Source organism: Leopardus geoffroyi, chromosome B3 (assembly GCF_018350155.1).
Source record: "Leopardus geoffroyi isolate Oge1 chromosome B3, O.geoffroyi_Oge1_pat1.0, whole genome shotgun sequence".
Classification (NCBI taxonomy): domain Eukaryota; kingdom Metazoa; phylum Chordata; class Mammalia; order Carnivora; family Felidae; genus Leopardus; species Leopardus geoffroyi.
Window position 1 is genome coordinate 55,553,650 of NC_059337.1, and position 16,537 is coordinate 55,570,186.

At 39.8% G+C, this 16,537-nt stretch overlaps 1 protein-coding gene across 2 annotated transcripts in view; it reads left to right on the forward strand.

Moving 5' to 3' along the window:
• FBN1 (fibrillin 1) overlaps positions 1 to 16,537 on the forward strand; it is a 232,220-nt gene that overhangs the window by 164,534 nt on the left and 51,149 nt on the right. For both annotated transcript variants that reach the window (XM_045449811.1, XM_045449810.1), the window contains exons 33-39: positions 7,688 to 7,810; positions 7,954 to 8,076; positions 9,224 to 9,349; positions 11,351 to 11,473; positions 13,258 to 13,380; positions 13,682 to 13,846; positions 16,414 to 16,482. In XM_045449811.1, coding sequence (XP_045305767.1) covers positions 7,688 to 7,810; positions 7,954 to 8,076; positions 9,224 to 9,349; positions 11,351 to 11,473; positions 13,258 to 13,380; positions 13,682 to 13,846; positions 16,414 to 16,482 — 852 coding nt within the window. The remainder of the gene's footprint in view (positions 1 to 7,687; positions 7,811 to 7,953; positions 8,077 to 9,223; positions 9,350 to 11,350; positions 11,474 to 13,257; positions 13,381 to 13,681; positions 13,847 to 16,413; positions 16,483 to 16,537) is intronic.

Below are 16,537 nucleotides of genomic sequence, written 5' to 3' on the forward strand. Positions count from 1 at the left end.
GATATACAAGATAATGCCAATAATATTACTATTGGTTCAAAAATGACAGGTTCTAGCCAAATTATAAAAAGAAGCATGAAGCTAGAATGCCTTCATGCTCACTATATTACTCTTCATACGAAGCATGACTATGGGTCCATTCTAATAAATGGCACAGTGTTTAAAATCTCAACGACTGGTCTCTGGGGTACAGATGATGCTTAGCTCAGTGTGTCTGTGGTTCATGCTTTATTGTTAGCTTTCAGGATAAATATAGGACTTCAGATAAGGAGTGGTGGTCTGGCACTAAGGAAGGGGAAGGAAGGTAAGATAGTTCCATATTGCATTTTACCTAATAGAGGCCAATACCATTGTTGGTTCAGTTGAACTCCCTGAAATTCAGCCCAAAGAACTGAGAGGCTAGGAGAAAGTTAATCTAACGGGACAGTCTGCATTCTCTGTAAGAAAAGGATCTGTAGAATTTCATGCTCCAAATTCCAGCTAAGATACGCATGTACAGAGGCTGATTATTTCAGGCCTGTCTCCGTGATGAAAGCTAAAATTTTCATGCACTGTTAATATCAATTCAGGTAAATGAGATATAATGTATATAATGCCCTTGGCACAGTGCTTGGCATACAGTAGCTGCTGAATAAATAGTGGCTATTGTTGTCATTGTAAAATGAGACGTACAGACACAGTGTCTAGAAGCCATTTTAATTAAAGACATAACATGTCTTTAATAACAGTAGTTCAACAAAGTTCTGTACTACTATTTACTGATATATGCTTGAGACCAGTTTAGAGAAGGGAAATCTTACTCTGTATATTAAAAGTCTTGTTTTTCATAACTGAGTCTGCACTGTTGTAATGAGAGCCACATACCCTGTGTTAGATGAGAGGACACCAGTGACACCAGTTTGACATTAAGAACAGCAGTCTTGGGGCACCTGGGTGGCTCAGTCGGTTGGGCGTCCGACTTCGGCTCAGGTCATGATCTCACGGTCTGTGAGTTCGAGCCCTGCGTCAGGCTCTGTGCTGTTATCTCAGAGCCCAGAGCTGGCTTCGGATTCTGTGTATCCCTGTCTCTCTGCCCCTCCCCTGCTCATGCTCTGTCTCTGTCTCAAAAATAAATAAAACATTAAAAAAAATTAAAAAAAAAAAAAAAAAAAGAACAGCAGTCTTGTAGTAAAATGACATGACCAGAAACCTAGATTTGAAGTTCAAGAAATACTCCATTCTTTTCTAAGGGCCAGCATCACCCTACTTTTAAATTGTAGCCCCAAAGGACTTCTCAATTTCATAAAACCCAGCCAGCACTGTAGAGAGAAGACGAGTTTCACAGCCACTTCCGTATCATAGCCTCATGGCACATGATAGCCTCATGTAAAGTAGTACAACTCTGGATTTTACTGGCTAGCTCTTCCGCTGGTGTGTGGGCCTGAACAGCTCAAGGTGCTCTGTAGTTACACAAGCGTTCCTCTTGCATCATTACCCTTTTAGCGAGGTACAGAAAGAGAGGGTGCATCGGGAAGGGAAAAAAAAGAGGTCCTCTGTAAATACCGTTATTCAACCAATGGTATCACATTTGATTGGAAATGACTTGCACAAACCGGAATTGGCAGCAAGGTTGCTGTACTTAAACACAAGTCTTAAAAAATCTGAGCCAAAATGTATTTTTAATCCCATGTAACTAGGGCTCTATTAGCCTGCTTTAGTTTAAAATTAGTGTCACTCCCAACTTAGAATACCATCAGGTTACCTTGGTGACAGTCATGTTAAAGACAAGTGTTTATAATGTCCCAGGCAACTAATGTAAATAGAGATATGTATCTTGCCTAACGGGATAAGCAGGACACAGCACAACTAACAGTGAAGAACAAACCTGGGACAAGTTTTGATAATATGTGTAAATGTATTTTTGTACATATATAATATGTATACATACATACGATGTGTATGCTAATAAGTGTATGTATATGTATATGTATGTGTGTGTGTATATATATATATATATATATATATATATATATAAATGAGTACCCTGTAAAGGAATTGTAAAAATATGTATGCTATTTCATAGGGAAGAACTTTGTTTCATGAGAACTGAAAAAAAAAAAAAAAACGTCCTCTGGGTTCCATTACAGCTTTGTCTAAATATTTCAGCTCCCTTGTCGTTACTGATTGTTTCCATTTTAACAAATAAACATGTTTTTTCTCCCAATCACTTTAGCAGTGTTCAGAATCCACCCACTGACTTACATTCCCAGCCCACACAGATGTTAAGGGTTTCTTTTTTCTCCTTAAGCTTTGTTCAAATCATGGGTATCACTGAGGGGAATGTTCTATTTAATGGAGGGAGAATGTACATTTGCTTAAAATCTAGAACATGCTCTTCTGTCCCTAGCTTAAGGGGGCTGGATTATAGTTTTTGTGGCCCACATGCCAGGCTTCTTCTGTTCATTCCATATAATTGTAATTAGACGATAAATTGGAAGAAGAGCTAAGTTGCTGCTAAGTGCCAGCCCTAGTGGGTCCCTGCTTTCAAAAATGAACTTCTGAGAACCTACCTCCCATCCTGTGTTCACTCAGTCAGTGAACAAGCATACCATTAAGATCAGAAGAATTGTTTTCAGTTAAAATAGCAGCATATCTGGGTAATTCCATTTCTCAAACACTCTGCTTCTTTTCACATGAGAAATGTTACTCATGGGTCTTAGTCCATGACAGAGAATCATATTCTTCAAAACCATCAGGACTCGGTGAGAATTTGTGCCCATTTCCTCCCAGCTCTTCTTATCACTGCTAATTGTCCTCTACTGGCTGTCAGCCTGTGAAAACTCTGTGGGTGTTCAGTTAAATAGTCTTGGCTCAAATTTGGATCCAAATAGAGAAATCCAAGTAGCCTTCATGTTTGGCCTCTCCATTTATTCCAATGTCCTCTTCCCCAATGCCCAGCCAAGGAGATCTCACAGTGTGCCAGCTCCACTGTGAGTGATGGCCAGAAGGCAAGAGGGCAGGTGTGTGTGTGGGTGATACAGTGTCTCCTTGTAAGACCGTCAGAGGAGGCCAGAGTAGAGGAGAGCACAAAGCCCTTACTCGAATGTCAGTGGAACACACCCAGAACCTGTGCATGGGGTCTGCTTAGACCACACCCTTGCCTATCAAGACAGCCATGCAAGTAGAACCTTTGAGTCTTTGTGAGGGAACTTTGGTGGGGTTAAGGACATTGCAGTGTCAGCCCTAAATTTGCATTTCCTTGCTTTTCTTGGCTTGTGCTTATTCTTAATCTTAAAAAAGGAATTTTCTGTCTGGAGCAAACTTGTGGGGGAAAGAGAACATTTGTACAGAAAGAGACGTTCTTGGCAAGCATGTGTTATGTTTTCTTACCATTATTGAAGAGTAGATGTTTGAATACAGCATTTTGTTTGTTTGTTTTCCTTATGGGTCAGTTTCTTCTTCTGTTTGCTTTTATAATGAGGTATAGTCTTAAGCACAAGTCTGCCATGGGAATAATTAATAAATAATAGCTGGCAATAGTACATGTGCACATACATACACATGCAAAGACATTTTACTCAAGGATGCTTTTACACTTTATGACCAACTTTTTCTTTTTCTTTAAGTTTATGTATTTACTTTGAGAGAGAGTGCAAGAGCATGCATGTGTGAGTGGGGGAGGGGGAAGGTGAGTGTAGAGAGAGGGAGAGAGAGAGAGAGAGAGAGAGAGAGAGAGAATCCCAAGTAGGCTCCTTGCTGTCAGCACAGAGCCCGACCCAGGGCTTGAACTCACAAACCGTGAGATCATAACCTGAGCCAAAGTCAAGAGTCAGATGCTTAACTGACTGAACCAGCGCCCCTGACCAACTCTTTCTAATTCACTTGTTACTTGTTAAGAGTAAGTCTTTGAGATAATGACTTAAACAAATATTCACAAAATGAAGAATTGAATATTGGCTCCTGAGTTATCATTTCTCCTAGTATCCTAAAGCCTATGATACATGGCTTCTTACAAATAGAATTTCTTTTCACCTTGAAAACATTGCAGTAAAACTGCATGCATTTTCTCGAATTAGAAATTTACAGTAGCATATGGGTGGCTCAGTTGGTTAAGCATCTGACTCTTGATTTCAGCTCAGGTCATGATCTCATGGTTTCGTGGGACTGTGAGCCCCATGTCAGGCTCTGCACTAACAGCACGGAGCCTGCTCGGGATTCTGTATCTCCTTCTGTCTCTACCCCTCCCCTGCTTGCATTCTCTATCTCTCAAAAATAAATAAACATTTAAAGGAAAAAGAAATTTATATTAGCATATTATTAATGATTTAAAAAGGGTGGGAGACTCCTTTTAAAAGAAATGGTAACTTTCTGAATTGCAAGATTAAATAGAGAAAGCAAAAAATCCATATGAAAACCTTTGGTAATTAGAAAGTTGGAATTTGGTAATTAGAAAAAGATTAGAGAATTAATAGTTTTACAAGCTATGATCATCTCTGAAAATTATACTAAGTAGAAAATATTTGTGAAAATTTCTGGAAGTCTGTTAATACTCACCAAGATTTTGAAAACTCCATGAAGTGGGACTTAGAATAAAGTCCTTATGTAACCAAATAAATCAGCTCGATTATACTGCTGTGGTCCAGGCAAAAGAGTGCCAAGCAGGAGACAGGGAAAATAAGTTCTACGTGGTTCTGGCTATACCATTTACTGACCTTGGGGCCCTTGAAAGTCCCCATGTTCTTGGGGACCAACTGTACCTCCTCTGAGAAACTGAGAATTCGGAAAGTCAAATTCTGAGTTCTTTCTACTTGGAAAATTCCTTAATTTTATAACATTTAGAAGCTTCCATACTTAGGCAATTGAAACTCATTGTTTCTACCTAACTCAAAAGAGATTATGACAAAGAAGGGAAATGAAGACAGGACTCTGCAAAAGGTCATTAACGCTGAGGGAAGTGATTTTTACCTGAGGAAGAAAGAAGTGTTAATGGTCCCATTTGGGAGCCCTTAGGTCAGGCTTACTTTCTTGAATTCTCGTGCAAACTTACCACTATTATCCCTGGGCTGGCCTTCCTCCTCATTTCCTTGGAATGTGCCCTGCTCAATTATTCAGTTGGTTAAAGCTTCCAGTCACAAGTCTAAAGCTCCCTGGTATGTGCCTGCCTTGACCCGCTTTAATAACTCGATAGGTTCATGTGGCTGCCAAGGTTACATTAAAATTCACCCATACAATACATTCTGATTGTCAGAACTTTCTTCCAGTCATGTTTTCATTTTATGATCATTAGTGATATCACAAAATATTTTTGTAGGAAAAATGTCACTATTTTATTTTGTGTTTGCTCTAGAAGTTATGAAGAAGCCAAAGATCTCAGGATCATTTCAGGGCTTCAGAGGGAATATTTGGCAAACAGCGCGTTTCCAAACACTTTCAAATCATTTAATTGGGCTTCTTAAGTAAACAAAGGGTAAACACAAGTTGCTTGCCCAGTTTCTTTTCCATGCCCCTTTTCAAATGATCACTGAAAATTCTTGTAACATTTCACATGCCAAAACTATCCCTCTTGACCTAAGTTAGATGTTGGTTTCCATATAGAATCGTAGTATCCCTACTTAGGAATTCTTATTCTTAGTTAACGAAAAAGTTGTTATAAGGTTAAGTACCTGTCCTTCATAATGGATTTAGTTTGGGGAGTAAGGATACTGGTACCAATTTCAATTCTGATCACCAATAGGGAGTCTTAAAATTCAAATCAGTTCTGACAATATCTACCTGGAAATAGTGAAAGATGCCACAGTTTAAGGGCTCAGTTACACAAGACTGTCCTCATTTCACATGCCAATCACATGTCCAGCTTGTTACCTATGCTTTTGAACTACTGGCTATTAGTCCTACAAATTAAAGGCTCCCAACACCCCTCTATCCCATCACAGAACTCCGCTTACTTGCTAGATCACCAGTATATTATAAAAGAATATAACTCAGGAACAGCCAGAGAGAAGGGATGCATAGAGCTAGGTAGGGGGCAGAGGTGTGGAACTTCGAGGCCCTCTCTGAGCAAACCATTTTCCTTGAATCTCCACATATTCACCAATCCAGAAGCTTTTGGGGTTTTATTGGAGGCTTCATTACATAGGCATTTGAACCCATCTTTTTGGATTTTATTGGAGGCTTTGTTACATAGGCATGATTGATCAAATCGTTGGTCATTGGCCATTGATTCAACCCCAGCCTCTTTCCCATGGGGGTCAGGGGTGAAACTGGAAGTTTTAACCCTCTAATCACATGGTTGATTCTCCTGGCAACAAACTCCATGCTTAGGTGAAGTCTAAAATTTACCTCTTAAATGTAACAAAATACACCATTGTGCTCTCATCACTAGGTAATTCCAAGAGTTTTAGGAACTCTGTGCCAGAAACAGGGATAAAGACCAAGGTTTATTTCTTATAAATCACAATATCACAGAAAAATAACATTTCACTTTACATTTTATAGCACTTTTATATTATAGAATCCGTCTTGCTAAATTTGGAAATGGAATTTTGGAGAATGGAGAACTTTCAAGAATTTGGAGTCTTTTAGTCATGTTAAAAAAAGAAATGCAACTGAATAAAATTTAAAGGTCTTATTCGCTTTGTTCCACAATTTACTCATTCAGCAGCATCCCATCTAGCAAATACAAAGGAGCCCCAAGGAGCTGTACAAAATGGAAGACTTTTTTTTTGGGTGTAAAGGGAAATAGAAACAAGGAAGGAGCAGATGGTTTCAGGCAAGGTCACCTTTCTATGGGGACAGAAAGAGTTCTATCAGGTAGATTACCTCATTAGTGCTAACCAGGTAACTCCAGGTTGACTGGTTAAAGGTTTCATTCCTGGGAGAGGCTGCAATTAAGTTAGTTATTAAGCCACGGTTTGCTGATATGGGGCTTAGCACAAGTGACTCCATTTTAATCCTGTTGTCTCTTTTTAACAGTAATATGACCTTAATCTGGTACTCCTTTTACAGAAAAATCTGCATTGGATTGATTTGAATTTTACATGAAATATACAAGAAGGCTTGGGTCTCCAACCTGCTAGAACTCTAAGAAGCGAGAGGAAAGATGGTTCACTCACTGCCTTAAGGAAAATTCTCTGCTAATGCTTGAATTAGCAATACCTGAAGTAAAACTTTTATAGAAATAAAGCATAATTAAATAATACAGTAATTCCATTTGAGAATAAAATATATTTAATACATAGTATTTGAGTGAAAAAGTTTTCTAGTATGCCAACAACATTGTATTCCTTTGTACAAGATATGAAAACAATGTGCACCATTACTTTATAGTTGATTTAATAAAAATATCGGGAATAGAAACATGTGACCATGAGTGTTGATACCATAGAATGTTAGGCAAACCACTTTTTAAAGTCTTCAACTTGAAAGAGGTTCATTTTGTTTTGCGATGACTGGACACATTAAAATAATGGAAGAGACTTAGAATTAATAATAGCAAGTAGCATCATATTGTTCTTTCTTTATAAATTGGAATTTAAAGCTGTCCAATATATGCAGTTATATATGTGGATGCTAAACCAATCTATATAATACTGTGGAAAGTGTGAAAGTGAGTCAACTGTTGAAGTTGCTAGTTGCCATTGCTCAGTTATTTAAAAGACCAAGAAGGCATTTGTGCTACTTTTTTTTAAACCACTGGTTATTTTTCCAGACATCAATGAATGTGAAATTGGAGCACACAACTGCGACAGACATGCTGTATGTACCAACACGGCAGGAAGCTTCAAATGTAGCTGCAGCCCCGGGTGGATCGGAGATGGCATTAAGTGCACTGGTGGGTTGGAAAACAGCAACAATTGCTTCTCATGAGCTGCCTGGACTATAAACATGAAAATATTTATTCTGTAAAAAATTTGTATACTATTGACTTTAAAGGTCACGCTTTCTGTTCGTAACGATGTGACTTTTTTCCGTAAGATCTGGATGAATGCTCCAATGGAACCCACATGTGCAGCCAACATGCAGACTGCAAGAATACCATGGGCTCTTACCGCTGCCTTTGTAAAGAAGGATACACGGGCGATGGCTTCACTTGTACAGGTAGGCTTGTGTGGGAAACAACTGCGGAAATGGAAATCAGAGAAGCCAGGTGTTTCACAACTTTCAGACCATCAGGTTTTCTCCTGAAGTTTGGGTCAGTTATAGACAACTTCTAATAGAAAAGATTAGTTATGTGAAACTACATGCCTGTGGAATGGAAATTTGGAGCCAGGTCCATTAGGGAGACTTCAGAAGCTACTAAAAATACATACATATATACAGTTATATAGTTGATGGGTATCATTGTATGCAATGATGTCATTACTTTTTTTAAAAAAGTACGCTTCTTTTTATAATCCTTAGCCTTTATATTTTTGTGCCTATTTCTTACTGTGGGCTTCGTTCCTATACCAAACCTGAGTGAGCTTGCTGTACGAAGCTATGTATGAAAGGATGCAGATGTTCTAGATCTCAATAAGATACTGAGATCCATTTCATATGACTTGAAAGCATTAATATATCCTGAACATTCTGCTCACAGGATATCACTTAAACATAAAAGAAACTAAGGCCCAGTCAGTGATTTACCTGGAATTTTTCCAACTCATTGAAAATTTTTAGCATATTTGAAATTGTTTATGTCTAATTCAGTGAAATTTTGTCATCATAAACCTTCCATTACATCTTAGAAAATATTCAAAGTTTCACATATCAGACATACATGGTCCATGTGCTTGATATTTAATGCCTGTGGTTATTAGCAAAACTGAGTCAAAATTAAGCAGACAGGAACATTTGGCTTCCTTTGTAGTTGCTGTTCCAGGTGTTTAGCTGCCCATCTGAGCTGAGTCTGAAACCTAAGAAATAGGCACAAATCATGGCATGTTATTTCCTGTCATGGATGTGTCCTCATGTGGGTGACCCTGCTTGAAAAAGCCTTAATTTGAATGATTCATTTGACTTATTATTCATTTTACATCACTAGGGACAATTTAGCATTCAAGATTCTGAATCTGAACCCCATATTCATGGACTATTCAATACTAACATTCAAAGGAGAAAAAAGAATGAGTTTCAATGTATCACATAGAAATTTGATGAAATACTGCAATACTCAGGAAGTTGATAATGATAAAAAATGTCAGATGTGAGGAACTAGGAACCTCCTGACTAAGGAAGAGTAACTTGTGTTTCTTTCTGGCTGTAGATCTTGATGAGTGCTCTGAGAATCTGAATCTGTGTGGCAATGGCCAGTGCCTAAATGCCCCAGGAGGATACCGCTGTGAATGTGACATGGGCTTTGTGCCCAGTGCTGATGGGAAAGCCTGTGAAGGTAACTGATGGGGAAGCTGCTGGGGCCCTTGTAAAGCCTGACAAGATGAGGTTATTTAAACATTCCTGATTTTTTTTTTTAACTGAGGTGTGTTTTGGCTTCACATCTAAGCTGGTCAATTCAGTTTGTGGAGGTATTAGGTTTCCAGCTGGATGATTTCTCTTTGTACAGAGAAAATCTCAACTTTCTGACCACAAGCTGCACAGCCAACCATGGCCAGATGGTCTACACGAGTACACCCATTGGCCATAGGAAAGAGACACTAACAAGGTGTGGTTAACTCAGTGCGACTTGTTTATCCCCATTGCTGGGGGAAAGAGCTCAAAGTGCCCTGACAATGTCCTGTTGAAGGATTCTGTTTAAATATGTTTTTAATCTCTGCTATGGTTTGGTTTCTAGAAATAAAAGCTTTAAAATAATAGAGCAGATAATCTTCTCCATATGTAGAATAATGTACTGGGTTTGTCTCACATGGTCTCTAAATATCTAATACATGTGAATATGGAACAATCCTTCGCAAATCCATTCAGTAAGGGATAATGTTATATGTCATGCTGTCTCCCAGTGCAAGTCTCTGTCTTTCTGAGAAGTGTTGGTCAGACAAGAAGAATCCTGGGAGCCTGTTGGCTAAGGCTGGCACCCACTAGGAAACACAAGGTTCTTCTCTTTCCCCACACTTGTCAAATCTAAGTGCATTATCCCTCACTGACAAGAATTAGTGTCTACCATGAACTAAAAAGATTGCAGTAGAAATAAACAAATGATAACCATTGACAGTAGAAGTTTAAACAAGACCATGATTAATGTCATAACTAATAATTGTTGCTTGGTAATTGGACATTAACTCAAAATCAGTCTTTAGTTATGGCGTGTATACTAATTCCCTCATACAGTTCTATGTAAATACTTTTCTTTGTTATGGAACCATTAGGTGTTCTTTATACAGTTTATATTAAATATGCAGAGTTTGATATAAAATTCTTCTGAAGCAAGAAACCAGATTATGCTCTTGACCATGTGCCTAATACGTTGTTTACTTTTGTTACTCTGAACATCCAAGGAAAACAGGTACTGTGCCACTTCTGGTAACCTAAATAGGCACAAAGTTTTGCTTCTTTTCATGCTATAAGGGAAGATTGTGTTTGTTTGTTTGTTCTTAATATAAATCATTGCCTGCAGAGTGGTTATAGCTATTTAAAGCCAGTCTCAAGGCTGATAATGTGCCTGTGTGTCAATTACACACGCAGAGTACTAATGTGAGGCGGGGACCAAGGCCTGGAAGAAGCGTCTGCAGTTTTGGATCTCCATCAACAATAGCAAGCACACAACATAGCACTAGGGATACAGAAGATTATAAAACTGATTACAAAAGTTACCACAAAGCCTTTGTGGTCTGTAAAATTTTATAACCCACGATAAAAAACAACGACTGTATAGATAAGAACAACAAAAGAATTTGGTCTAAGGTAGCCTTTTTGACTTTTACTTCACAAAAATGACATGGATCTATGTGAAAGACCAGAAATTATATACATGTAATGCTTAGCTTACTGCTTGGCATGTAATGGAGGCTGAAAAAAGTGAGCTCTCACGTAAGAGGCTTCACTACACTTGGCAAATCATCTAACGGGCTTTAGGAGAAGCATGTGGATTGATGTTAGGTGGTCTTCATTTTCTTTTTTTTTTATTTATTTATTTTGAGAGAAAGAAAGAGAGCACAAGCAGGTGAGGGGTCAGAGAGGGGGAGAGACAGAATCCCAGGCAGGCTCTACACCATCAGTGCAGAGCCCAATGCGGGGATTGAACTCACAAACCTTGAGATCATGACCCGAGCTGAGACCAAGAGTTAGATGCTTAGCCACCCAGGCACCCCAGCAGTCTTCATTTTCTTGATAACATGAGGTGCCTAATGACACTGGGCAGTTCCTTTAGCAAAATAATAATAATAATAATAATAATAATAATAATAATAATTTCTCCCCCTTTGTATCCCTCCCCAAGATATCGACGAGTGCTCCCTTCCGAACATCTGTGTTTTTGGAACTTGCCACAACCTTCCCGGCCTGTTCCGCTGTGAGTGCGAGATAGGCTATGAACTGGACAGAAGTGGTGGGAACTGCACAGGTAAGACGTCCATTCCCATCGAAATCTGCTCCCAGGTGTCCTGAGGACCTGGCTCTTGGGGTATCACTGGGACCTCACAAGAATATTCACAGAGTCACAGAATTAATTTCCTGGAACGGGGTACATGTAAGGATGCAGAGGAAAGAGTGGCAGACGATTGAAGGAACAGAGTTTATAGCCTCACAGTCAAGTTCGTGGCTATAGAAGAATGTTCTAGGGGTGCTCTGGCTCAAAGGTCTCCCAGCCATTCCTTTTCTCCTTAGGCACATTTTCAGAAAGGTTCCTTTTCAAGGCCGTGCAGTGGGATCATGAGTGTTCTCCTGGCACTTCTCCATTGTAACACCCACTCCTTCCCATCATGGCCTGTCCGTGGTCACCAGAGAATGTGATACAGAGAGCGCAGCCACCAATTTCCAGTGTGCAGATCATTTTCTTATAGAGCAGGGGACTCTCAGGGAACATAAGAAAAAAAATTAGAAAAGCTATAGGCCCTCTGTGGACCGTCACTTGGTTCCCTTTGGCACTGAGTTAAGACTTTGCAAGACATCTGCATTCTCTTTCCTGGGCCACTGGTCTATTCAAGGATATTGAGGAAACATGTTCCATTCTGGATAGGCCCAGGATTTCAGGGGAAAATTTTTTTTTTCCAGTTACCTAAACAAGCTGTGATTCAGTAGCTCTCCAGATTATGACCACCACCACCACCACCATGACCACCTCCCTGAAATAAATCTAGACCAGGGTATTCCTCCCAAAGGCATTCTTCTGTCTTTTTTGTTTTGGTTTTTTGTTGTGTTTGTTTTGTTTTGTTTTGTTTTGTTTTGATGGGAACTCATGACACCAAGCCAGGCCTCTAGCATGCCTCAGGAAGTTGCCTCTCCAGGGCCCATATGCCTTCCTCAGTGCCCCAGCTTACCATCAGCATCGTTCTGTCTGACCTCATTTCTACTAGTCTTCCCTGTCCCTCCAAGTTCACATGCAATCTGAGCAAATGAATTTTCTGCAGTGGAACCTACAGGAAGGTTACCAGGTCCACAGCAGGCTGGGAGGGAAACCCAAGGAGAAAGGTATCCTCATTTCCCGTTCTCTTCTCTCTGAGTCAGCTTGTCTGTTCTTAAGTATTTCATCAGTGTTCAAAACAGACAAAAGGATTACACGAGGTAGAATTTGCCAAAACCCACATCTTAAATCCGGAAGTCTGTACATATTTTTGGAATAGAAACTGAAAGGGAAATATTCCACACAGCATCAATGATGGGAGAGTGACTCTTAGCAGGCTTGAGGAAGCACACTAAGCCTTGTGCGTGTGTCTGCCTTGTACTCAGCTGCACCGAGGCGAGCGTGCCCGGTTGGGGAAGCAGCAGAAGTTGCCTGCTCCTAAGGGTTCCCTGGGACATCTTGCTCTAATTTGATGAAATAACAAGCCGCACATATTAAATATATTTTCTTAAAACCTGTGTCTGAATTTTTGGTTGACCGAGGTCACAGTAGTGTTTTCCTTTCAGTTACCTTGACTGGAATATTTTTCCTAGTTCCAAAGTTATATTTTCTCCTGATGACAAATTTGAATGCTAAATGTGTTCCAGGGGAAAAAGACCAAAGACTATGACATATTTCCTTCCTGAGGGGTTTTTATTTCAGAAGTGGAAGACCGTATTTCTAGGCGTAATGTAACTAGTAACTCTTAAAATTCTTGTTGGGAGCCCCAGATCCACTGCTACCGTTGTATGGTGACGTCTGCCCCACATTGGCTGATAATTGTGCCCCTTGCTGTGTGGTTTTAGACGTTAATGAATGTCTGGATCCAACCACGTGTATCAGTGGGAACTGTGTCAACACTCCAGGCAGCTATACCTGTGACTGTCCACCCGACTTTGAGCTGAATCCAACTCGAGTTGGCTGTGTTGGTAAGATCTTAAAACTTTTTAGAGAGTATACTTTTACTTTGAAAGCAGCATTGAACATTCCATTCTCAAATTTTTAAAAAAGTAATACCATAAAAATTTAAACATTGCCTAAATCTGATTTATACTTTTAGTTATTTTTTTATTCTGTAGGTAAATTCCCAGTATATGTGTTTGGGCACTTCTTAGTTTCGTGGTAAAAGTAAATTGCAGTGTTTAAACAGTTTCTGAAATGGATTTCAATATCCAGCCCTCCCATAGAGAGAATATTCTTGACACTCTTTTGTTTATACATGGTAAATAGATACCCGCTCTGGAAATTGCTATCTGGATGTTCGACCTCGAGGAGACAATGGAGATACAGCCTGTAGCAATGAAATTGGAGTTGGTGTCTCCAAGGCTTCCTGCTGCTGTTCTTTGGGTAAAGCCTGGGGTACTCCTTGTGAACTGTGCCCTCCTGTGAACACATGTAAGTGTACATCCTCCTGTTTATTATTATTATTCCTGCTCAGGCCTGTTCTCCTTTCTAGATCCACAGGACAGAAGCTACAGAAAGAGGGAGCTGCCTCCAGTCTCTAGTCTTCAGTCAGGGAAAGGAGATCAAACCTCTCAGCCCTATTGAGGGACCCCATTCCCAATTTGAGTGTCAGAAGAGTCCCCAGTTGCCTTGTACTAAAAGGGCAGGTGGGGCAGGCAGGTGACATTTCATTTCTGTGTGAGTGAAAAGTACATAGCACTATTTTAAAGAAGATTTTTACAGGCTAGGTTACTTACATAATATTGCTTACCTTCCAGGAACACATCAATAGATGTGTGGGCTAGTTATCGAAAGCTCTAGGATAGGTTAGACCCTTGGTCCCTGGTAAAAGAAAAGTGATTAGTTAAGTAAATACGAAAGGGAAGGTTATTTCTATTCTTATGGTATTACTTGAAAGAAAGCTTTAGAATGTGATTTTAAGGACATAAATAAGTCTCCTAAAAATAGAAAAGGCTTCACATTTTTCTAAGTGGGTCCTATATTAGGATTCAGTCAGATGTGGCTTCTTAGGCAAAGGTTGATGCTGCTGCTAACAGTGTATATTGGGATAGGTACCGATTCTTTCCCTGCGGAAGGCTCATTTATTCACTTTTTCTAAAATTATTTGTTGGGTACCTAGAGTGTGTACTCTGAGTGTGCAAAGATGAATTAGACTAGATTCTGCCCTCCAGAAGTGTACAGCTAGCAAAGTGTGACCCAAACATAAAAGCTGTAATTGAGTGTAGGTCTCAATAAGGGAAGAAAGAACAGAAACAGTGCCATGCGCAGGAGAAAGAGCACTCCTCGCTCCAGTTAGGACTCTATATCACTTGGCACCAATGTAACTTTGGGCAAATTACTTAGCAAGACTTGAACTTCCTCATTCATATAATGCCTCATAGAATTAAAGGAAGTCGTTCATGTCAAGCACTCAGCACAGGGATGAAGGCTTAGCAGGCACCTTCTTTCTTCTCTTCAGAAAGGCAAGTCAGTTCTGAAATGGCAGAGGTGGTGATGACCTTGTGCGTTTTTTCCCTGGGCCTTGAAGGCAGGGTGTGACCTGAAAAAGGAGACTTAAAAAGAGTGTATGATTAGAGGAAGAGAAGGAAAGAAAAAATGAAAGAGGGAGGTAGTTAATTTCATTGACGTTGAAAGAAGCAAACCAAGGTGTTTAAGTAGGGGAGTCAGCTCTATTGATTAATAATGATTAGCAAAGTAGGGTTCCTGGGTCGCTGGTTAAGTGGCAAACTCTTGGTTTTGGCTCAGGTCATGGTCTCACAGGTTTACTGAGATCCAACCCTGTGTCAGGCTCCACACGGAGCATGGACCCTGCTTGGAATTCTCTTTCTCGTACTCATAAACAAACAAACAAACTTAAAAAAAAATTATTAGTAAAGAAATAGGTCCACACTACCCCAAACTGGATCAGACCTGGAACTGAAATAATACATGTGTACATTTAGGCATATACACATAGCATTTCAGAAAGCCAGGAGAGGGATTATCAGATTTGGAAAGATTAAGATGATTATGAAAGAGCTAATTTTTATCAAAGCTCACCAGGATGACACAGCAGATTAGGTTCATTTTTTTTTAAGTTTATTTATTTATTGAGAGAAAGAGCACACGCACGTGCACACACGTGTGTGCGTGGAAGGGGCAAAGAGAGAGAGAATCCCAAGCAGGCTCCATACTCTGCACTGAGCCTGATGTGGGGCTCTGTCTCACAACCATGAGATTGCGACCTGAGCTGAAATCAAGAGTCAGATGCTTAACTGACTGAGCCACCCAGAGGCCCCAGTTAGGTTCATTCTTACTCGCATGTGCCTGTAAGTATCACACTGCTGGCGCACGGCACTGAAATAAATGTTCTTGAGTGAAATACTTGAATGACAGAATTAATGGATAAAATCAAAGGACAATGTAGAAAGTTGGTTTGGGAAACCAAGGGAATCAGTATTGCACTCAGTAAAATAGAGGGGCAAGAAAGATCTCTAGGCATTAAAGACAAAAGTGGGATGGGAACCAGGAAAGAACAGCTTTCCCTAAGGTTCTGTTTGGAAAGAGTTTTGGAGACAGGCTGATTAACATTATTAAGGGAGGCAGTAATTCCCAGGAAGTAAGGCTGAACAAAATGTAAAAATGGAGGAGTTTGTTAGAAAATGAAAAGGGGAAGAAAATCTTTACAAAGAAGTAGTGATGACAAGAACTACTACTTCATCACTACTAGTGATGAACGTGAATAAAACATGTTCACAGGAACATGAGGCCAGGAGGGTAGGTGGTGGGTCCAAAGACTGAGGACAGTGGCCTTCCATCTTTCTGGCACCCTTAGTAAAAGCCATTTGAAAATAACATGCATACACACAGTTGTTAACTTGCTTAAGATGGGTGGGGTAACTGCTAAGGATTCCTGAAAATGAATATTTTCAGTTGGCTATGTCAGTATTTCTCTTGAGGATACGATTTCTAGAAATTTTAGAGTCAAAAGAACTCCATTTGATTTTTTGTTTCAATAGCTGAGTACAAAATTCTTTGTCCTGGAGGAGAAGGTTTTCGGCCCAACCCTATCACTGTCATCCTGGAAGGTAATTCTGTATCCTTGATCTTAAAGTATGCGCATTTTGAACTTCCTTGGGTTTA